Raw genomic sequence first — 23,766 nt, 5'->3', positions numbered from 1 at the left:
CTTTACCATCTTCCTCTTAAACTTTCTCTACAACCTTATGTTCTTCTTTAATCTATCCCTACATCTTTCTTGGACTGACGATTAATCTTAGGCAAAGATTAATCTTGGGTTTATTTACTTTCCTAGTTTCTAACTTAGGTCAGATTTATTGATAGGTGGACAGTATCTTGAGGTTTGAGAAGATCGGTTTGGAGTCTCTTCTGAGCTTACTAATTGAGGTAAAGTCCCTTAATCTCTTAACTAGTTATGGTTTATTGTGATAGGGATAAGATGATAGATGGGATTTTAGAAATCAAAGAAAATTAAGTCATAATCATGTGAGTCAGAAAGGAGAGTGACTTCTAAATTTTTCCAGTATTGAATGATGATTTAGGATTAATTGGATATTTTAGATGCATGGCAGTCCAAGTTGAAACATCAAAAAAATTTTGCTATCTGTTAGAGGTAAGGATCTCTAATCACAACTTCTTACATTGATTATACATATTTGACATCATATATTAGAAGTTGTGGACATCGTATGCTTGCATGATATTGTAAGCTTTAATTCTGTATGATCTCAAATCTGATCAATTTCATAAATAAAATATACATATATACAAATAATTTATAATCTAATTTTAATGAAATAAAAGTTATAATTTGTAATAATTTAAAATTGGGGCATCCGGACTAGTCACTACATCAGTATGGCCTCGCCACAGGTAGATACGTGGTATTTTCTTTTTATGAGTATGGCCTCGCCATGGGTAGGTACGTGGTATATTCTTTTTTATGAGTATGGCCTCGTCATGGGTAGGAATGTGGTATTTCTATCAGTATGGCCTTACCATGGATAGAAACGTGATACCTTTATCAGTATGGCCTCGTCACGGACAGAAATGTGGTATTTTAATATAGCAAGTCATGGGATAGAGCATGACCGTGAACGGTCCAAATGCCAAAAATTCGGATCTGGACCCCATTACACGTCATAACAACATAATAAATGAAAATCATAACTTGGTATTGATGTTAACAGAATAATAGCAATTAAAATGAAATTCGAGTTGAATTAAAATTTTTTTGATCCTGTTATATATGACAAGCATATTAAGGTTGTTGATGGTGGAGTATGGTATACATTTAAAATGTTATATCTTGGAATTTGATGAATACCCTGGTCTTATTACTGAGATGGGCATATAAATACTCACTTATTAATTGTTAATATTTGAACCAATGTTTCTCAATGGGTATATTTATTAATAAATTACTATCTCTTCATACTTATGTTTGTGCTTGGGAGATTCTTACTGAGCTGTTAGCTCGTACCGTTATTTCTATATTTTTTCAGAGCCGTAGAATACTTAGCTAGATCGGACTGAGTTGAACTTTTGGTGAAAGGTATAGTAATAGTTAAGTCAGTATCTAATACTGGATGTCTCTGAACTATATATTTTGGGGTCACAGTAAACTCACAGTAGGAATGCAATATATATGGTTTGCCTTAGCTGTTTAACTCTCAGTATTAAATATTTTGGGTTCAGATGTATCAGGCTTTGCATATACTCTAGAGTTATACTCTAGGGGATTTGTAGCTATGTCATGTGCCCAACCCAAGTATGGGGTTTGGGGCGTGACATGAAGAATGCTGACAAAGTGAATTTTCTTGCCACACAGAACCTTTTGACTTGGTTAAGGGTAGGATGTTGCTTACAGGAGGAAGACTCTGGCATCATTTTCGATAGTGAAATCCAGGTGTTCTACTGAAGAGAAGGAAGAAAGAGAAAAGGAGCGGAGGAAAAGAAGAGAGAGAAGAAGAGTAGAAGAAAAAAAGAAACTTTCTTGGTGCTCTTCTTGGGTCTTGATATCTCAACAACTTCTTGACAACATGATTCTAGTGTGATATTTTTGTGTGCAGTAATCTTTGTATTGAGCTTTCTTTTGAAAACTTCAGGCCATATAGTAGTTTATTCTCATGTTATTTTCTCAAGATTTTTTTTTCAATTATTGTCTAACGTCGCTTTCTTTCTTTCTTTTTTTTTTTTTTCTTAGTGAATTGTAAAAGTCGCTTTGGTGCTGGTTACCACGTCAGCTTGGCGAATACATAGCAAACTGTTTTGAGGGGATAGGTTTTAGAACATTTCATTCCTTTGGATAAAATAGTGATCGATGACAGGACTCTTTCCGTTAAAGAATCTTGGTGCAGCACTACTCTGTGTACACTCCTCACGGCATTGACCTTGTAATGATTTAAGTATTAAAATATCACTCCTCAAGATTCCACCAGTTAATTTGGCTACTTCTTTTTGATATTTTTTGGTAGTTTTTGACATTTTTTATTCCTCTATTTCTGATGCAAATCTAAGTTTTGAGTCAACCAAGCAAACAGTAGTTGGCTCCCTCTTTAGTATCTAAGTCACTATTGATTTAATTCATACTGCTTCGAAGAAGGTAGAAAGAGAGATGCATCAATGAGCAACAGGAGAGAATAATCTTTGATCAAATGAATCTTTTTCATCCATGATTCGAACCAAATCTAATTTGGAATGAATACTAGCATTTTTGGGTGGAATGTCTGATATAAACAAACTTTTGGAGATTAGTGAACAAGTAGCTAATTGCAGCCCATCAAATCATTGCTTAGTGTTTCATATCTAAATACTAATTATCCCTATGTTTGGTATGAAAGATGGATTGAAGGAAGGATGGATAGAAGAGGAATGATGGATAAAGAAGAGGATGGATGGAAGAGGAATGATGGATAAAGAAGAGGATGGATGGAAGATGGATCTTCTATCTATCCTTTCATATATTTGATTAAATATAGAAGGATGGATGAAAATAATCTCTTCTTCTATTTAGTATAGGAGAAATAAAAGGGATGATGGATGGTATTTATATAATATTTCTACTAGACTACCATTTAATAAAAATATTATTATTATCAATTTATAACACTTATTTATATTAAAAAAATAAATAAAGCATAAACTAATAATCATTATAATCTATAATTATATAAAAAATTATATAAATATTTAATTTAATTTAATAAATAATTTTATAAATCAAATATTAATAAATTAATTATATAAATAACTAATTAATTTATAATTTAATTTAAATGGTTAATAAATATTATATAAATAGTTAATAAAAATAGTAAATAAAAATAGAGAAATAGAAGATAATTCTAATAATTTAATTATAATTATTAAAATTATATACTAAAATTAAAATAATTAATAATAAAATCTAATAGTATGTGATTAATAATATATATATAATATATATAAATAATATGAATGAAAAAGTGAAGAAATATTATAATTTTGTCAAAAAAATTAATGGGAAGTGATTTTTTCAATGCAAAAATTCACTCGATCATCAATTTTCTATCCATTCTTCCTTCTATCATTTCGATTTGGGAAGATGTAAATCGATAGATTATGGTGGATAGACAATCGTTCCTTTTTCATTTATCTTGCCTTTAATTTTTTGAAATAAATGATGGATGGAGACTATCTATCCTTTCAATCTCATCCATCCATTCTCTCATGACCTTAATCAAACATAGGATAAGTCCGTCAAGGTTGCATATTGGTGAGCGAGCCTTCATATCCAAATACTTTACCCCATCTGTACACATTTAATCCTCTATTAATTATTTTTCAGGTTTTTGGGAGTGGAGTAATTTTTCTCTATTTTTTTCTCAGTTTTTGTTGGTAGACCAATGAAGGAGTTCACTTTTTAAATTGAATTGTACAATAATTTCTGAAAAAGGAAATACCATGTTTGAGGTGTTTCTCGTGATAATTAGCATAGGAGTCCTGCATTTGTGTATGCATGCACGTAGGCAATTGCATGCATACGAACAATCCCTCTATTGTAAGATGGATGCAATATCAAGTTACCGCTGGATGCATGCACTGAGTATGATGCGTGCCATGTATGCAGCTTCCAAAAATTACAATTGCATCCAATAATTTAATTAGATTTAGGATCATACTTGGTCTTAGCCTCTCTGCAACAGCTAGGTTGGTGGACCGGCATATTCTCTCAAGAAGATGAGCGAGATCTTGAAATGAAGGAAGAAATTATATACATGCGCTGATGCATTATTTCATGTATGAAGACATGCATATATCAACGTCACGCATGACATTGCTTAAACAAAATTTAGCGGAGAAGTTGGATTGGAACATAAATTTTTATTTTCATTAGAAGAAACACAAATTGGAATTCAAGTAAATATATTCTCTATGAATTTGAAACTCTCCTAATTACCTTCATCGATCGGCAAGGCTCCTACGTGTGTGGCTCCATTTTTTTAATTTCTTAAAATATCCTTCATATGTCTTCTTTGGGAATTCTCAAACTCAGCCTTTGGGTGTAAACGCTTGGAACGGAACTAAGATTCAATATCATCTCAGTACCAAATCCACATCGATACCATTCTATTATGATATCAGGCGTACTAAATATCAATATAGCGTGAGTCTTCGTATCAATTTGGTATTGATATAATATGATATGGTATGCTCGGTATAGTACTAAAATAACAAATCTTGTTTGCAACTCTGAATTTCCTATTGGTTCTAACATATGCACAGCATGTAGCTATAGCTGCTAGTATATAATACTTAAGGTTGTGCTGCTAGACTACAATAAACACATTAAATAAATCATTTGGTTTGGATAACTGCGATGGAAGGATACCTCCACTCAGCAATGGAGACGATGGGAATCCTCATTCAAATAGGTTTCTTAGCGGCAGCAGCAGTTCGGGCTGTTAATGGCCAAGCAGGTATGGTTATATATATACTGCAGTCTTAATGCTTGTGAAATCTTATCCTTCTCGATTTATCTCTCGAGCAAAACTGTTGGATCTTCACATTCTTTTCATAAGCTGATGAGCTTTATAAACAATTGAGATCAAAGGTTTAGCGTATGATGCTAGTATATATGGTTATAGCTTTCTTGTCTACATGGGGCATGGATCCTCGATGGTGCATTATTTGCACCATAGAGTGCTGTGTAATAACCAATGGCCATCATTAAGAGATGGATGGCTACCAATAAAATAACTTCTGTGTCAGACATAGCACGTTGTTGTTGATTGCTGGTGGAAGTCATCGGGTACCGTAAAATACTCTACGGTGCAAATCAACCATGCACCATAAAGGATTTGGGTCATCCACAAAATATAATTCATGGAAACATAAAGGGCCGAGAAGACGAGGAAGGAGAGATAAGAATAAGGGACATAGAGGTCTAGCCCTGCTAGAATCTTTGTTTCGAAATTATCTCGAAAGATAATTAAAATTTCTGTTAGCATCGTTACTGCGGTATTTATTTATTTATTTTTAAAATTAGATGTGGGTATCACTAAATACCTATGTATCATTTCAAAGTAATGACACAAAATTATCCAAGTCAAGCACATGGAAAGAACAAGGAACGGTGGAGTTCTTTGCTGAGCCCGGGCATGGGTCGCTAGGCCGTGGGATAGCTTCTGCGTTTGAGAACCGGACCTTAGGTTAGTTGATATTTCCCGAGCTCCGAAGGGTTTCCAGCTACCAACGGAAACAGAGAAGATTTTATCTAATCGTTGAGAAATGTTCTCTCCGAGGAGAAGGATTTTTTTTTTTTTTTGCTTTGCGCTGGCCTGCACTTCATTTATTTTTCTTTTTCTTTCTTGAAGTATCTGGTAAAATAATTATTTCAAGTGAGTAAACAAATTACACTGTCACTTTATGTGTCCATGTCTTTCTTTGATTTTAAAAGTTAATAACGGTAATTTGTTTTCAGTAAAGGATGCATTTCCTGGTAGCTTCAATTCTTGAGATACAAAATGATGTTTTTAGGATTTTCCTGTCTAATATTGGAATACTTTTTTAAAAAACTCCTATGGATGTATCTTTTCTTATTTAAATTTAAAACATCCAATTTATCAAAAAAAATAGAGAGAAAAAAAAAAAAGGAAAGAGAAGAAGAAGAAGCAAATTTAGAAGTGACTGAAGAAGTCTATTCCTTCCGGCATATAAACATAGAGTTTGAATCTTTTACCATGCGACTTTTGCATCATAGTGTTCTATACCATTATGGATAGCGACCACATCATACATCTTGGAGATAGATGGCTATTATTTATCTTAGAGATACATCCATGCACTTTTCAGTGTGATGCATGGTGCATCATAGAGATGAAGGAGAGTTGTACGTCCATCTTCGAGATAGATGATGTCTTAGCTATCCATAGTAGTATAGGATTCTGCAGTGCGAAAGCCGTGATGTAAAGAATCCTATTTATCAGGAGATATTCACAAGAAGATCTCTGGTCATCAGAGATTACCTCCATTAACAATGATATGATTACAAATCAGCCAAGTTCATCCTATATATCTAGTTTCAAATGAACCAACCTGTCAAAAGCTGCCTAGATATGTAAGATCTCTAACCAGCAAGACTAAAAAAATCTTGAAACGATGCCGGGAGAGAAGATAATTCAGACTCCGACAAAAGTGGATCTAAATGTTTTTGGTTGTTCGGCAGGCCAAAAACATGAGATATATAATCAATTGCTATATATAGTTGATACATTTCGAGCAGGCCCCTGGCTTCTATGCGATCGGACCTGCATAGTGTTGAATCCCAATTGGTCCGGCTCTCTTTTTTTAGGTCACTTCTATCTCCCAGGGTTATTTTAGCAACGAGTTCATGCCATACTGATCCATTATTTGGTTTACAAATGAAATAAGGAAAAACTAGTCAAACATCCAAGATGAAAGTAATAGCCCAATTATATGAAAAATTATATCAAGCGCCGATGTACCAACATGGCTGTGCACTATGCTAGCCACTGCACCATCTCATTTTTTATGTGCCTCATTTTGTTGGAGGGAATCCTAGATGGAATACTCAAAATTTTTCCCTCCAAGTATTTTTCTTTGGACAACTCTTGTTGAGATCATTTAATTCCATATTAGAAGTAGAAAGATCTTTAAAGCCATATATATATATATATATATATAAGAAAGGTTTGTCTAAACTACTTAGGATGTTGAGGTGGTTGAAGAAAAATTTTTAACATGTTGATCCACACTGGGAGCTAAATACCCGGCTAATTGGAATCCTTATCTTTAATTTTTATTTTACCATTTCAACGTTGATGCTGCCATTAATATTTTAATGACTGTTTAAATGTGCTTTTAATTTTTTAATTATCATTTTTAATTTCTAAACATTGGGCTCCTAATTAAAGGTTTAATGGGCTAGTAAAAGTCTAAACATTCAAATTTGGATGGCTATAAAAGGACAATCTTGAAACCTAATCCGTATGCTTGAAAAACAAAACAAATATTTTCTTCTCTAGAGTTCTCTCTCTACTTTCCAATTTTTTCTGTTTGGACATCTTCTTCTCTTCTATTCCTATCTATTTTATTGGATACTCAAAGTATCTCCATCAACCTCCTTCACTGTCGTGCTCGTATGTGGAGGATCCTGATCGTATCTTGAGGTAGTTTTTTTTGAATTTTCCTACACGAGAGATGAAAATACTCTTAGATTAGTATTATGCACGCTTTTAGATTTGTCATCTTTTTATTTATTTTTTGTGATCTTTAGTAAGCCATCTGTAACTTTTCTACTATAAGAGAAAAGAAAACTTTGTTAGTTTTTTTAAATTACATCTAAAATTTTATAAGCTTTGTTCTAACACATTCATCATACATGCATCTTGGTGATTGGCCTACATGAACAAAAAGAGATAATTGGTAAGGTGTATGGCCATATTGGTGCATGTAGTGCAGGATATAATTTATCCCAATAATGCCATAGAGGCTACATCTTTGATCTTGACAAACCACTGGCCTAATAGAACAACCAACGGATAAAAGGGAACTGATGGCTATATACGATACCAACTTCTATATATCAGCTGCCGGTCATCCTTGTCATTTCTTCTATATTCAGGCTACTCCATCTAAATTCGTTGTAATAATTTTTTCTATACTCACGTTGTCGTTTCTTCTGAAGTCGACCCAGCCAATACATTTCTGCCCAATATTCTACTCCCATAGTCCACATCTCTAACGTAATCAAACCCAAAATCTACGCACAAAAAGGTCTATATCTCTAGAGTCCTGTTCTCCTGTCTCCTTGATGTCTCCTTGATCTGATTTGGTCCACCTTAGCAACAGCCCAGCAATTTTAGGTGGAGAGGGAGTGTTCCCAAAAGATTGGGTTTTCTTCCTTAGGGATTGCATTTTCATTTCTGGGTGCTTCGATTGTTTGGATCTGCTTGACTTGTTCATCTCTTCTTCCCTTTATTTTTTTTAAAAAATTAATTTATTCTTCTCATTTTCTTTTGTTATTGATGAAATTTACGGCGACTTAGCCCTGATTTGATTAAAATGATTTGATTCAGTATATATATATATATATATATATATATATATATAGACACACATGGAAGTACGGCTGTTTGGATTTGCTTGACTTGTTCTTCTCTTCTTCTATTCATTTTTTTTAAAAATTAATTTATTGTTCTTATTTTTTTATTATCGATGAAGTTTACAGTGACTTAGCCCTGACCTGATTAAAATGATTTGATTCAGTCAACTTGTACTTGGAGTTCTAAGTTGGTCCGTAGGAATATATATATTGAGCAACCTAATTAATCCAATCTGAACTGGAATTCACTACGTATATAAAAACCCATATGCAATAACCACTCATATATGCAATAAGATCATTTAGTGCACTTTTCTTATATTTGATCCAAATGCATGATCTATCCATCTCCAAACACAAAAAAATAAAATAAAAAATAAAAAATCTGCAGGCAGTCCAAATCGGTTGTTATCGTAGAAACAAAGTATTAAGATTTCGTTGAATTAAGGAATATGATCTAGTGCAACAGAAGCAAGTAGCTAGACCGCTCTTCTAACTTGGTTTCTTGATGGTGACCATCGAAACGCGTGCAGGTTTTGTTAGCATTGACTGTGGAATGGATGCGAACGGTAGCATCACAGATAACATTACCGGAATTTGTGTACCAACCCGATACCCAATTCATAGACACCGGGATAAACTACAAAATACCCAAGAGTTACTTGACCAGCTGGTACCCTCCACAGGTTGAGACTCTCACAAGCTTTCCAGATGGAGATCGGAACTGTTACACAATAAATCAAGTGAGCCAGGGTGAAAAGTACCTGATAAGAGCTTTCTTCACGTATGGTAACTACGACGGTCAAGACAGTGCAAGCGAAGATAGCCCGCTGCAGTTTGTCCTTGATCTCGGCGTCAATTACTGGGAAACGGTGAACGTCACCGATCCATCATTTCTCCATCAGGCCGAGATCATTACAGTTGCCCAGGACGATTACGTCTCAGTTTGTCTGGTGAACACCGGGTTCGGAACTCCGTTCATATCTACGCTTGAGTTGAGGCTTATTGACAGTGCGGATGTTTACAAGGACGTAAACCAATCCAGTTCCCTGGTACTCTACGGTTACGCCAGACGCAACCTTGGGGCAAGTCCTGTCTTAATCAGGTGATGTAACTTTATCTGGTAGTTCACAAAAGGAGGGGGGAAAGAGCAACCATGACAGTCTACTGGAATCATTCATTCATAGGGGCACCCACAGACACCTATAATTATAGTTTACTGCATATTTATCTTCCAAAAATCACTATGCAGATAACTCGTATTTCATTTTCATTTTGCAATGCGATTCCTTTCACTGTATTTTTGACAGCATCATTAAATAACCATTTTAGGTATAAATTAACTCTATTACCCTCATGTATTAATAGCACTTCAAACTTAAAAAAAATAGAAATTTTTTTAAGAATACTAATACGAAATGATGACTTAGTCTTTTTTGTTTTTGGGAGATTAAGAGGGACCAATCCTCATAATTTGATCATATATCCACCCCATCCTTGAAGGATAATTCTAGCTAGAATTAAACCGATGCTCCCTTGCCCAGATACCAAAAGGGCGGTATCATCTCAGCAAGCATTCTCAGTTGGTCCCTTAACATAGCTATTTTCTACTGCCAGCAACCAAAAATTCAATGAAAAGTGTGACAGTACAGAAATAACATGAACTAAGAAGTGTGTGTGTGTTGATTTTTACAGGCAAATATTCAATAAGCCACATTTGCAGGAGCAATTTAATTACAAATTGTCCTTTGTAGTGAAATTTTTGTTTGTAAGACATCATACTATCTTATAAATACATGATGTGCTGTTCTTTAAAAATATTCACAAAGCAACATAAAAGAAGACATAATAGTTTAAACAAAAACCCTTTCCCAGGATCTATCGGTTACATGATTTTTTTTTTTTTTTTTTTTTTTGGCTATGACCAATATTGCTTGTTTACTCGTTTACGCAACATATTTTTCATTACAATTATGTAAATTTAAAATTTTTATGCAACCATATGAAGATAAAAAGTTGGTATGCAATTTTAATATGCAATTTTAAATAAAAAGTAAGTTAAGTTTAGTCATGGATCCATGATCAAATGTTATGTCACCTACAGATGAAGCTAATAGGAACGATGCATTATTTGAGTTGTCAAGAATCTACTTTTATTGTTTTGTAAATACGAATAAGAGTAAGAATATCGTAGTGATGACTCATGTTGTTATATTCATAAAAATCCTTGTTTTTATTTTTTTTAAAAAAATCCTATGACATTTCTTGGACCTTCATTGGGCAGCATGTGAATTGGGTGACTGGGTACTTGACCAGCTCACACTTGCTCGCCTACCGTAGGTGAGGCCTGTGGGTCATGCATGGATCAAAAACCAGTTTGAAAATTCCAATCTCGACAGACTAGCAAGTTAGCATATGCAATATATGATTGATACAAATAGTAATGATTAACGAAGAAACTAAAATATTTTATATTCTTATTTTTAATTAAAATTTTAATAAAATATAAGCCATCAAGCTGGCTGGTGTGCTAGAGGGCTCAATAGGATGCTGCATGGACCAAGAGAGTTGACCGGAGATCTCGAGGCACTTCCTTAGCTTGTGGATGATGGTTACCATGACTTGGATATAGTCACGACTGGTTGCTTGTGCCTGATCAATGGCTAAGCAAAAGAGATTATGGTCGAACCTCTATTCCAATAATAAGCCTGGTCCTAAGAAACCACAAACAAGAACATCCTCTTAATAGAGAGTGTCTGATAGAGAATCCTTTGATGCCTAGGTTAGATAACTCTTAGAAAAACATCAGAGGTGTTATGTGAGTGGTAGAGAGAGAGAAACTCTCGAGCACTTAGGGCAAAGAGCTTACTTCGACCTTCGGACATAAGACTTAGGCTGGTATCTATCGCTATGAAATCTTGGGGCATGCCAATCAGCCATTCTGGATCACCATTCGCACATTTGGAAGATATTGTTCAGGTAATTCTTTTGCATTCCAATTTCCGCATATCTCACAATTATAAAAATTATTTGCCATCATGGGCCACCTATAGGCAGATGGGGAGAGATTTGGGCATCTCTATGTGCTCCTAGACTAGCCACATGGTGAGACCTAGTTGGCTAGGGTGAAGGCTTTATAGCATGCTCATGGCAAACTCTAGTTGATCGATTCTGCCACATCAGTTGTAGTCAGTTCCATATATCACTTGTCCCCACTTTTGAGGCCAAGATAACTTGTTGGCTCAAATTAAAGAAGTACAAAAGTTGATGAGGAGGACCGGTTGAGGTGCTATGAATCCAAGCAACAGAGCCGATCCATGGAGCTAAACCATGAAGCCATGTCGTTGCAGCTATCCTTTCAATTCTATTGTAGGAAACTTCTTGACACTGCATTATGAGAGGTGTGTCGGCATCTGTATTTGTCAAAGCAACATCATGAGTGGTAGGATTTCTTATATGGTGATTGAATGCTCTGCCAATTGCGATCTTGGTGATGGTTTGGAGCTAAATGGCTAGATAACACACGCCCATGAATCAGACAACTAGTTTTAAATGGCTGCATCAATCAAAGCCCTCTGAGCATATGCTTTTTTTTTTATATTTTGGCTTTTTACTTACCAGTGCTAAGGGAGAAAAGGAAGAGTACACCTAGCCCCCTATGGTGGTGATCAGTTTGCCATCTATCTTGGTCATTTTCTCTAGCGTGTCCGCCAAAGTTTTGTTGGAGCCTTGCCATCGCTAAGAATCCTTTATAAGTCCTCAGTTCTTCCGGTATTCCTTTGACTTTCTCTAAGTTATCTTTGTCTTCTTCTTCCATTTGTCTTTTCAACTATGAAATTACCACTAGAGGAATGGTCCACAGATAATAATGAAAGAATAGTACTCTACAAGCCAATCGCATGGATGATGCAAAGAGACTTTTCTATGATATCTTTCTACTCATTCGCATGACATTAGTTATTTTATTCATGAGGTATTATATTTTATCATATGCTGTATCATATTTTTTATGATTATGATAAACCTCATAGATTAGGACAATGATTTTAGGACCATGATGAGATCATATCAGTGAGATCTAAAATTTTGATAGCCCCAATCTAAAATATTTTTAATCGTTGGATCATCAAGTTAAAGATCGATAATACCGATAAGATTAATACATCCTATGTATGCTCGATGGAGAGGATGGTTGATCTCACAATCACTTGTGTGGTGATACTAATACAAGGATGTAAGTGCTCATAAGAGAATGAGTTCACTGAACTGACCCGTAGAAAAAATATCTGATGGAACCTTACAATATGTCAATAGATGGTTCTCCAGTGGGAGTGGTGCATGTGATCCTCTGACTTGAGATCACTATGGTACCTTATATATATGGATCTTTACTTTGGTTTATTCTCTAACACGCCACTTTAAGATATGTGTGGGATATTCTGAGTATGGTGAAGTGTGCATGGAGATTGTGAGTGGTCAACAAAAAATCGATCACTCTTTGTAGGAGGAGAGAACATCTTATGTGATCTCATAGGATGATGACTCTGAGAGTCTCTGTCAGAGCAGGGATGAACAGTAGAAAAAAATTTTATTGATTCATCAACCGAGTCATCATCATTAGATCGAGATACATATGGATAGGTATTTGGGTTTGACATGATTCTATATCTATGGTCTATCTAGAATGTTGTATGATTGAAGGATTGAATTATACGGTAACTCACTGTGGAAGGATAATTTTAGTATTTCTACCAAATTTTATATCTTCTGGATAGTTATGACACATTGCTAGACGTCTATCTTGACTTGTGGACTTACATAAATTAAAAAAAATTAATTTAAAAATTAATTAAAAGGTGTTCTGATTAATTAACATCTTTGGACTAATCTAATTGGATTAGGTCATGAGTTTGAGTGCACTGCTTGCTAGATATAGAACCCAATTGATCACACACAATAAAAATTTGATCTTGATCTAACCTATTTAAATTTAATATAAATCTTATGGGTTAATTAAATTGCTGGCACATGAATTAACCTAAGTGTTCAATTGGGTTTAGTGCAAAGGTATTTGTGCTAACCCTTGACTTGTTGCCTTGATCTAATGTGATTAGGTTTGAACTATCTAATTGTTAGGTAGCGATCTCTAATTGTTAGGTAGCTGATCTGATTTTTATGAAAGAGTTTCATATAGAATCAACCTCCTCAATGCCAAAACCACATGCACAAATATTTGTCACACCCCATTTAATTTAGGCATTTAAGAAGAGGAGTCCTTTCATACTCTTAAATTTTTTATCAAGTTCCACATATCCCTTTGTTTTATGTGCCATCAGATAGCGCCTTAGGATTTGTGGGCATGGAAGAAAAGGAAGAGTCCTTCTATAAGAAGGAACTTCACACAAAAATTAATTTGTGATGCCACATGTTTTTGTGCGATGAAATGGAAGAGTCCATTTTATGTTGGACTCTTAACTTCTTTCCATATTCCTTTAGTTTTCCATGCTATTCCTTAAAGGGGGCGACATTAGATGGCACCTTGGATTATGTACACAAAAAGGAGAGTCCTTCTACTTGTGAAACACCTCATATTCCATGCCAAATTATTATCTTCATATGGTAATTTTTAATGCCAAGTGTTGGTGTCCCTTGGAGAAAAATATGGTGCCTCTTCTTATCCTATAAATAAGGAGGCACTAACCCAGGTTCCACATCCCATTTTTGGGCTAAAGATAGGCATGAGAATGAGAGAAAAAAGAGGGGAAAAGTTTGGAAAAAAATTAAAAAAAAAAGAGAGAAAAATGAAAAGAAAGGGATGAGAGAAAAAAGAAAGCATGTGATGCTTGTCCTAAAATCATATTGTTCAAGTGTTGAATATCTAATCTGATTTTTATGTAGTAAGATCATTTGAGAAATAGTTTCTAGAGTGGTCCTAGTAGAGATCTCGAAGGCATACAAGCTATAGTGCAATTCGTTCTTATGAAGGACAATTAGCAGCGAACTTGCGAAGAAGACTACAGCACTACTTCAAGTTGGGAAGGATCCTAATCAGTCCCGTGTAGAATACTGTTGGAGGACTTCTACTTTGGAGTCTTATGGAGATCTCAAGATTATTAGATCGTCATCTTCATATTAGTATATGGCTTCTGATCTCTTCTTGTTATATATGTTTATGTTATTTGATTGTAATCATCAAGGTATTCCTAGGGCTTTTGTGTCCCGGTAGACTTGTTTAAATATTAAACTTTGTTTTCAAGCTGAATGCACGAAAAATTTTTTGAAATTTATATTCTACTGCATTATCAAAATCCAATAAATAAAAGAGTGGATCAGGGCTCTCTTGACTAAGCCTCCATAGGATCAGGTGAAGATCCGTTCAAGGTTGCTTTGGGCTTGGATATTGAGAAAAATGTCTTCCTATAATTGGATCATGAGCAGATTTGAATCAAGTACCATATGCCTTGAACTTTTACTCTAGAATTGCACGGGCCTTTTGGTCGAGAGATGTCTCCTTTGGAGAATTAGGTTGCCCTCTATGAGAAAATTATAAAGGCAACCCAAGACTTTCGATTCATTCAATCATTGCTGAGCTATTGGATCAGTATCTGCTAGTTTCAGCTTTGCCTCATCCCCAATGCTTAGCAGATGATAGTTGGATTTTTTTGCCTTTCTACCCTCCATGGATTTGTTCCAACCATGGAGCTATTCTGAGCCTTTTTCCAAGTGAAAATACATTCTTAGAGCAAAGGTTAGTAGTATCTTTCTTGGAAGGGCCAATTTTTCTTCGTCACCTTGGTGGATCCATGGGGCTTCATGACATAGTGCAGGATGTTGAGGAAAAAGGCATTAAGCTTCTGTACACTTCTTTCAAATGAGGAGCAAGAGGCGGTTGGGGCTCTTAGGGAGATCAAAGCTCCATCTTATGCTGAGTCGCTTTGTAATAATGCCTTGGAAAATATCTTTCTCGGGCCACTTCTTTTAGGGGTAACCTTCTTTGTGCATGGCTTCTTATCCTCCAAAAATTGTAGCTCGGTTGTTTAACTAATTGGCCTAATTTTGCATAGATAAAGTTTCATCTTAGTGACCTTCTGCCTAAAGTAACTAAGGGTACTCCTTGTAAGAGGAAGCTTAGCAACACTGAGGCTAGCCCCCTGATAAGGAGGAAACTAAGGAAAAATGGGTTGAGTTTAGTTTGCATCAATGAAGCACGTCTATCTGAAGTGAAGGTGGAAGCCTCAATTTCTGCGCACCTATGTACTTTGGCAGCTTCTCTGGGGGCCCCTAAGGGTGTACCTCCTACTTCATCTATAAGGTCTAACCTTGGATCATGTGGTTACTGTCAAGTTTGTAGATGTGCTAGTTGCTATTGATGAAGCCATCTTAGCCATGAAATTGGCTTCCGGCCTGTAACGAAATTCAACCTCATATGCCAAAATCCTCATTGCATTGGCCTCTATTTCGTAGAGGATACAACCCAAGAAAGAGGGTGAATTGGATTTTTTAAAATTAAATTTTATAACTTGTGCCAAAAAATAGATTTTAGAGTATTTGTAGAGTCCTTTGCAATAAATAAACAAGCAGCAGAACATAAAATGAGAGTCACAGCAACATAATCACAAACATAATATTTATAGTGATTTGGTACCAAACTCAACACCTACGTCCACTCCCCAAATAAATCTATTTGAGAATTTCAACTATAACCTCTTAAAATTACAATCCGATTAGTTTCTCAAATTCACAATCCAATCTAGTTGATTTTAGCAAGATTACCAACCATAACTTTAGAATCGATTGCTTTATCCTGGGCTCACAATCAACCTTTGATGGATTTTTTTATAAAGATATCAATTGAAACCTTACACCATCCAACTTTAGGCTTGGACCAACCCTAAGTTTCTTCATCCAAAAAACTTATCAGAATAAAATAAATTAAGATATATAAAAAATTGAGTTTAAAAATAATAAAACTCCTTTAAGCTTTAAAAAAGTCAAGGTAGATGAGCTGTTGATTGCTTAGACCTCTTCCTTGAATGCTTAAGAGGATTGAAGAAGCTTTCAATGCTTTTGCTCAAGAGTAGTAGACTCAAATTAATGCACTCTTTCTCTCTTTTAAATTAAATAAATATAAGGACTGAGTTGGATGCCCTCTTGAATTCCTTCTACTTTCTCTCTTAAGTTCAACTCTATTGCTTGAAGAATATCACAAGATAAGCTCTCTTAACTTCTTTTCTTATGTTCCCAATTGAAATCTTCTTATTTATGGTCTCAAAAATATCTACAATTAATGCTCTAGTCATTGGAAGCTTAGAAATAGCTGTTACAAAATCAATTAAGCATATTTTAAAAATTTTGAAAAACTAATCATTATTCTGTCAGAAAACTATGAATGGGCTCATTTAGTCTCTTAGTCGGCTAACCTTGAATTTGAACCAGCTAAATCTCTAAGATGGCTCTATAGCAGATGTCAAATTTTAATTTTTTGTTTGTTCTACCTACCTGAGTCTGGATTAGCTCAAATCTCTTTTTAGTTGGCTAACTTGATGACTTCGTCGACCAACTGATTTTTTGAGTTGGCTTAAAAGACTTGTTAATTTATACTACTTTCTGTGCTCTTCTATCTCTGAGACTAAGTTAGCAATCTTTCTTCATAAGTTGGCTAAGCTCTAATATTAATTAATTAATTATTGACTTGGCTTAGAAAAGTACTTTGAATCTTCACATTTCTATCTTTATCTTGAGTCCAAGACTTGGTTGGCTATTCAAAACCATGAGTAGGATAAGACCCTACCTTGGTCGACTAAGATTGAAATTTTTTCAGCTAAGAAAGTTTCTTTGAATTTTTTTTTATTTTTATCTTTCTCTTAGACGGAGACTGGATTGGCTAAACTTCTTGCTTGGTCAACTCAGTGGCATGCCAAGCATGCTAAAATGGATTCTAGATGCTTTTCTTGAATGAACTTATTTTAGGCTAGACTTACTTTTTCAAACTTAATTTGTACAAATATAAGTATGTTGAAAGATCCTTCTAGACTAGAATTTTCATTATAAACTTTATTTTCTTTGCTTCCAACCATAGTTCTTTAATTTGGAAACATGAATATTCTTGACAAGACTTTTTTCTGAATAAACAATCTGAATATATTAAGAAATCCTATAGTCACTCTTAAAAATATCATCAGTAAACAGATTTGTACTCAAACACTTTTAACATCATCAAAATCAATTCTAAGGATAATAATATCTCCCTTTTTGATGATAACAAAATCCTTTGAGTACTATCTTTTAAGTACTAAAAGGTTTTAAAAATTTTACAAAATATTTACCAAATTTTCAATGAAGCTCCTCCTATCTTATGTAGAGAATATAGGATTCTTGATAGAATTTTGATTAAGTCCACTTTTAAAATTGTGAGCTAAGGTGTGGTGTTCCCAAGCCTTGAGAATAGTTGGAAAGAAGCCAAGGGGTCAAGGAAGCCAGCCAGTAGAAGGTTCAACCAAAGCGAGTAGCCGAGTCAACTCGATCTCAATAAGAGTCGACTAGGTTCTAGATGAGTCGACTCGATCTCAGTAAGAGTCGACTCGATCTTAAAGGTTCAACCAGATAAAGAGATGTGTTTCAAAAGCTTGTGGCTAGCATGATATCGAGTTGACTCAGTCTCAATATGAGTTGACTCGATTCTAGATGAGTCGACTCGATCTCAATACGAGTCGACTCGATTTTTTGATATAAGTTGACTTGGTTAGAAGTAGCGATGAGCTTAGTTTTGAAGTTGATTGAAGGTGACTCAATATTCCTCTAACCACTAGAAGTCCTTGATCTACTCAGCATCTTGAAGAAGGATAGACATTTCTCCATTGACCTTGCCACAAACTTACACAGTGTGGCAATTCAACCAGATAGGCATTACACCTCTTTCCTCATCCTCAGTGGTGTCATCTCCAGAATAGTATGAATCTTTTCTAAGTTGGTCTCAATTCCATGCTGTATCATGATGAATCTGAGAAATTTTCTTAATGTGACTCCACAAGTGCACTTACTTCGGTTGAGCTACATGCGATACCTCCTTAGAGTTTGGAATATCTTCTTGAGGTCAGCCATATGATGCTCAACCTATCTACTTTTGACAAGCATATTGTCTATATATACTTCCATTTGCAGTCGATCTGATCCTTGAAAATCTTATTAGTGAGGCATTGGCCGAAGGCTTTTGTATTTTGCAATCTGAATAGTATAAATTTTTAATAGTAGAGCCCTTTGTCGGTGATAAAAAAGGATTTCTTTCTCATCCTCAGGTGCTATTTGAATCTAATTATAATCTGAGAATGCATTCATAAAGCTCAACATCTGATGTCCCGATGCTAGTCGATCCCTAACAAAGAGAAGCTGTCCTTAGGGCAAGCTTTATTAAGATCAATGAAATAAATATATGTCCACCATTTTTCATTTTCCTTCTTGCTAAGGAAAACATTGATCAGCCAGTCAGGATAGTTTACCTCACAAATGAAACTTGTGCTGAAGAGATTATACACTTCCTCATCCATAGCTTGTCTTTTTGGAGTAAATTCGCTCTTCTTCTACCAGACATCTCCATGCATTGGATCCACATTCAACTTATGGACAATGATATCTAAGCTGATGCCAGGCATGTCAGAGACCAACCAAATAAAGACATCGATGATTGCCTATAGAAAGTCCACAAGTTGAGTTGGAGAGGTTTCATCCAACTAAGCTCCAATCTGCACCATCTTACCTTGGTCGGATTCATAAAAGGGGACTGGGAGAAGTTCTTCAGCTAGTTCTTTACACTACTGCCTTTGCTCATCTCAGGTGTTGAAGTCCTCAATTGGTAGCATCTCCATTGATTTCTTGCCTTTGAGGGTTGCGACATGGCATTTTCTAGTGAGCACTTGGTCGTCTCAGACTTCTCTTATACAATTTATAGTTGGAAACATCATCACCAGATGATAAGTGGAAATAATAATATGCAAGGTGTTTAGGTCAAGTAATCCCAGTATTGCATTATAGGCCAAGGTGACCTTAATGACCAAGAAATCAAGCATTATAGTTGTCTGGTTTGATGCTTGTCCACTAGTAATATGAAAGGAGATGACATCTTCCATGGAGATCATGTCTCCAGAGAACCCAACCAAAAAAGAGTTGATCTTCCGAAATCAATCCTTTAGTAAGTTTATTTTGCAAAAAGCATCATAAAATAAGATGTCTATCAAGCTTCCATTATCAACCAAAATTCATTTTACATCACAGTTCGTAGTGGTAGGAAAAAGTACAATAGGGGCATCATGGGGAGTCTAGATGACCTTAGCATCAGCATTTTAGAAGAAGATGACCTCATCAGACTTCGACCTATTTGGATCCAAGCTTCCTGTTTAGGCCACCCTAGCATAAGTCCTTCATTTGGTCGAGTTCATTCCACCAACCACCAATCTCCCAAGATGATGTTGATGACTCTAGCAATTGGCTGATTGTCAATATGCACCTCAAAAGTAGGTTGTCCTTAGCCAAAATCACCTCAATCTTATGGGTGGCTTACATAGGCATCAAAGAAGCCTTGCTTAATGATGGTCTCAATTTCATTCTTCAACTAATAACAGTCCTCGGCATCAAGTCTATAGTCATGATGGAAGTGGCAGAAATTGCTTGTATCATTGCGAGCATTCGACCTCATCTTCTTAGGCCACTTAACAAACTCTCGATTCTTGATCTCCACAAGAATCTATCCTTGAGAAGTGTTAAGAGATGTGTACTTTTTGAACCTCTTAGGAGGATTCTTTGGTCAATGAGTGTTCTATCCATCTTACTTGGGCTTCTTACAGGGCTTGCTTGGGTCATCTCTAGCCCATCTATTCTTCTTCTTGCTGGCCTTCTCACTGCGACGATCTACCGTAGCTTCTTTATCATTGATATACTTGTTTGCTTGGGCCAGGAGCTTGGCGTAGACCTTCAAAATCTCTTTTTCATGGAAAAAAGGAACTAACTTATTTTCAATGCTCTCCTTATAGCTGATGTTGTGACTGAGTAATTCAGATCACGGATCTCTAGAGTAACTGTGTTGAAACAGTTAACAAAGTTTCAAAAGAAAAGGGTGACATAGTTCTCTTGTTGCTCTTAAACAGGATAGCAAACATCTTCCTGAACTCCTTAAAGGAGTAAATGTAGCTTAGCTGAAGCTTGGTGTACCACATCTAGACTGTCATTTGAAGAATAGTTGGGAAGGCCTTGTACATCATCGAATCGATTGCTCCCTAAAGCATCATGAGAGGCTTGAAGCTTCTAAGTTGTTCCCAAGCCCAGCCTAGTGCTATTGCAATGCTTCAAGGTACCGATCTACCTCATCCAGCTTGCTATCGATGTCTCCCCCCCTCCTGGAGTCTTTCTTAGACTGGTAGGGAGAAGAATGGCCAGTCATCGAATCCTCTTGAGAAGATGAAGAGCTAGAGGATAAGTACTTATTTCTTCATCTTGGCCTTCATAGATGAGAGTGATGGCTATGAGGCACCTTTCTCGGGCTTTGAAAATGAGAACGGTGGTAATGAGGAGCCCACTCTAAGCTTCAATGAGGGGATCGATGACTATGGGGTGCTTTTTTGAAGCTCAGAGAGCAGGAGTGATAGCTTGCCTATGGACTTTGCTGACGAGCTTGGTCATGCCAGGACTCCATGATCCATTGGTTCATAAGCCTCTTAGTGTTGTTACTACATTGAGGCTTAGCAGCAGCCTACTATAGGCTCTAAATGACCATAATTAGTGGTTGAACCTACTATAGGATTATCTGAAATTACTTGGTAGTGACTGTCGAAGCTGCCTGCATATCCAGTGGAGGCAAAGCATCCATGGCCTTTACATAGAACAATCGAACCGTTGGAAATTATGTCCTAAAATCAATCATGTGACGATTGAGTTTATCTTTGTATATAAATTATTGATTATTAAATAATAGTTATTTTGATATTTTTTCATCATAAAGTAACATCTTCCTTGAACTCTTGTGCTGTGATGAAGTCTTTAGAACTATGTTAGCATACGATAAAGAGAGAATTTATCATACTGTTCTTAAATATGTTCGTGATCAAATGATACGTCATTACGAGACGATGACGTTTATCGAGTGGAGATCGTTATGTGCTATATGGGGTGGTTGTCCTTTTAACCAAAGAGTGTGGTGATATTGATATGGCATACACGTGAGATGTAGGAGTATATCATCACTGAACAAGTGACTCACCTGCTAAGCATTTTGCTATCAAGAACTGCTCGTGAAATACATAGGTATAAGTGTCTTTCAGATCCGAGATCACCATAGTGACTTACAAGCAACTCACTGTGCTTTGGTGTCGTATTATCTGAATTTCTAATACAGTAACGGAAGGCTACTAGATACATCAAGTACTTATAAAATCTATGTGTGGATCAAGATGGGATTGACCCCTTCAGATTATTGAAATTGATGTATCGCTGTATTTCAATTTAATAAAATCTTGATTAGGATAATCTATGAGATGGATTTAAAAATTTAAAATATAATGTGGATGAAGCAATCTCGATTGACAGTTAAGCTGAGACCATCCTAGAGCATCCAGGGTCAAAAGGATAAATTATGCGATAACCATGTGTATGGATTCTGAAATATTCTTTTACGATAATTCGACCTATCTGGACGTCGAAAACTATTGCTAGATGGTATCTTGATTAATGTAAGAATTGGTTTTTGTGCTATGAGGCACTTTTTTCAGGCTTTTAAAATAGAACGATGGCAATGAGGAGCCCACTCTAAGCTTCAATGAGGGGATCGACGACTATGGGGAGCTTTTTTGAAGCTCAAAGAGCAGAAGTGATAGCTTCCCTATGGACTTTGCTGACGAGCTTGGTCATACCAGGACTCCATGATCAACTAGTTCATAAGCCTCTTAGTGTTGTTACTACATTGAGGCTTAGCAGGAGCCTACTGTAGGCTCTAAATGACCATAATTAGTGGCTGAACCTACTATAGGATTATCTGAAATTGCTTGGTAGTGACTGTCGAAGCTGCCTGCATATCCAGTGGAGACAAAGCATCTGTGGCCTCTACATAGAACCATTGAACTCCGTTAGTGCATCTGGCTAGGCAGTGGATAGAGCTGCCTATGAGTTTTAAAGTTTCATGGTTGTCATGGGATAAAAAAATCTGGTGATGGGATCAAGACCCTTAACCATCATGATCTGTTGCCACTAGACATCGGTCTAACTAAGCTGTCAAGTTGGCTCATGTGCTGGAGGGCTCGGCAACATGCGACACGGACCAAGGAAGTTGGTCGGAGATCTTGATTTGCCATCCTAGCTAGTTGATGACAATTAACAGAACTTGAATGCAGTCATAGCTGGGTTGATCGCACCCGATTAATGGTTGATAGAAGGAGATTACAGTCGAGCCACTACTCCAATGTCAGGCTTAGTCCTAAAACACCACAGATAGGGAAGCTCTCTTATCAAAAGTGTCTGGCAGGGAACTATCTAATGCGTAAGTGAGAAACTCTTAAGGAAATAGTGGAAGTGCTATATGACTGGTAGAGAGAGAGAAACTCTAGATCACTTAAGGCATAGAGCTTAGAACTTCAAACTTAAGAATTAGGACTTAGATTGAACCCTCCCTAGGCCAGTTTATTTGGGCGAGAGCCGGTATCCGTTGCTATGGAATATTGGGACTTGCGAATTAGTTGTTTTGGATAATCATTTGCACGTCCACAAGATATTGTGTGGGTGACTCTTCCATACTCAAATTCTCTTATATCTCATGGCTATGAAAACCGTTGGCCATCATGGGCCAACTGTAGCAAGATAGGTAAAGATTTGGGCATCTCCATGCATCTTTGGACTAGCCACATGGCAAGAGCTGGTTGGTTGGGATGAAGGCTTCTTAGCAAACTTATAGCAAACTCTAGTTGGTTCTACCATGTCGGCCATGATTGGTTGAAAGGTATTTCAAAAGGTAAAAATGGATGTATGAAAAACAAAAATCATTTTTAGAAAGGGAACATGATGTATGTTTCGTGTTTTTTAAACTATTCATTTCAAATCACTAGATGCATAGGCAAAGATCACCAAATTACATAATTTTTGATCCTAAGTAATTTAGAGATATTAGATCATATCCAACAACTAGGATTATCAATACGGGGCATCAATCATTCGATCAAGACCAATATTTTTAGAACTATTGTATGAGTGCCTATGTACAGCTCTCTCTATAGATATATTTCTAATATTGGCCTCAAGCATCTGATTAGGACCAATGTTTTTAGAGCTGTTGTGGAGGCACATTTGTCTTAG

At 36.0% G+C, this 23,766-nt stretch overlaps 1 protein-coding gene across 1 annotated transcript in view; it reads left to right on the top strand.

Moving 5' to 3' along the window:
* Positions 1-23,766, top strand: part of LOC105033058 (probable LRR receptor-like serine/threonine-protein kinase At1g05700) — an 88,314-nt gene that overhangs the window by 5,217 nt on the left and 59,331 nt on the right. The window contains 4 exon segments of the mRNA XM_073252741.1: positions 8,973-9,491; positions 15,042-15,187; positions 15,267-15,423; positions 15,504-15,751. Coding sequence (XP_073108842.1) covers positions 8,973-9,491; positions 15,042-15,187; positions 15,267-15,423; positions 15,504-15,751 — 1,070 coding nt within the window.

Source organism: Elaeis guineensis, chromosome 1 (assembly GCF_000442705.2).
Source record: "Elaeis guineensis isolate ETL-2024a chromosome 1, EG11, whole genome shotgun sequence".
Taxonomy (NCBI): Eukaryota; Viridiplantae; Streptophyta; class Magnoliopsida; order Arecales; family Arecaceae; genus Elaeis; species Elaeis guineensis.
Note: the sequence above shows the minus strand (reverse complement) of the source record. Positions and strands in the feature narration are given on the sequence as shown.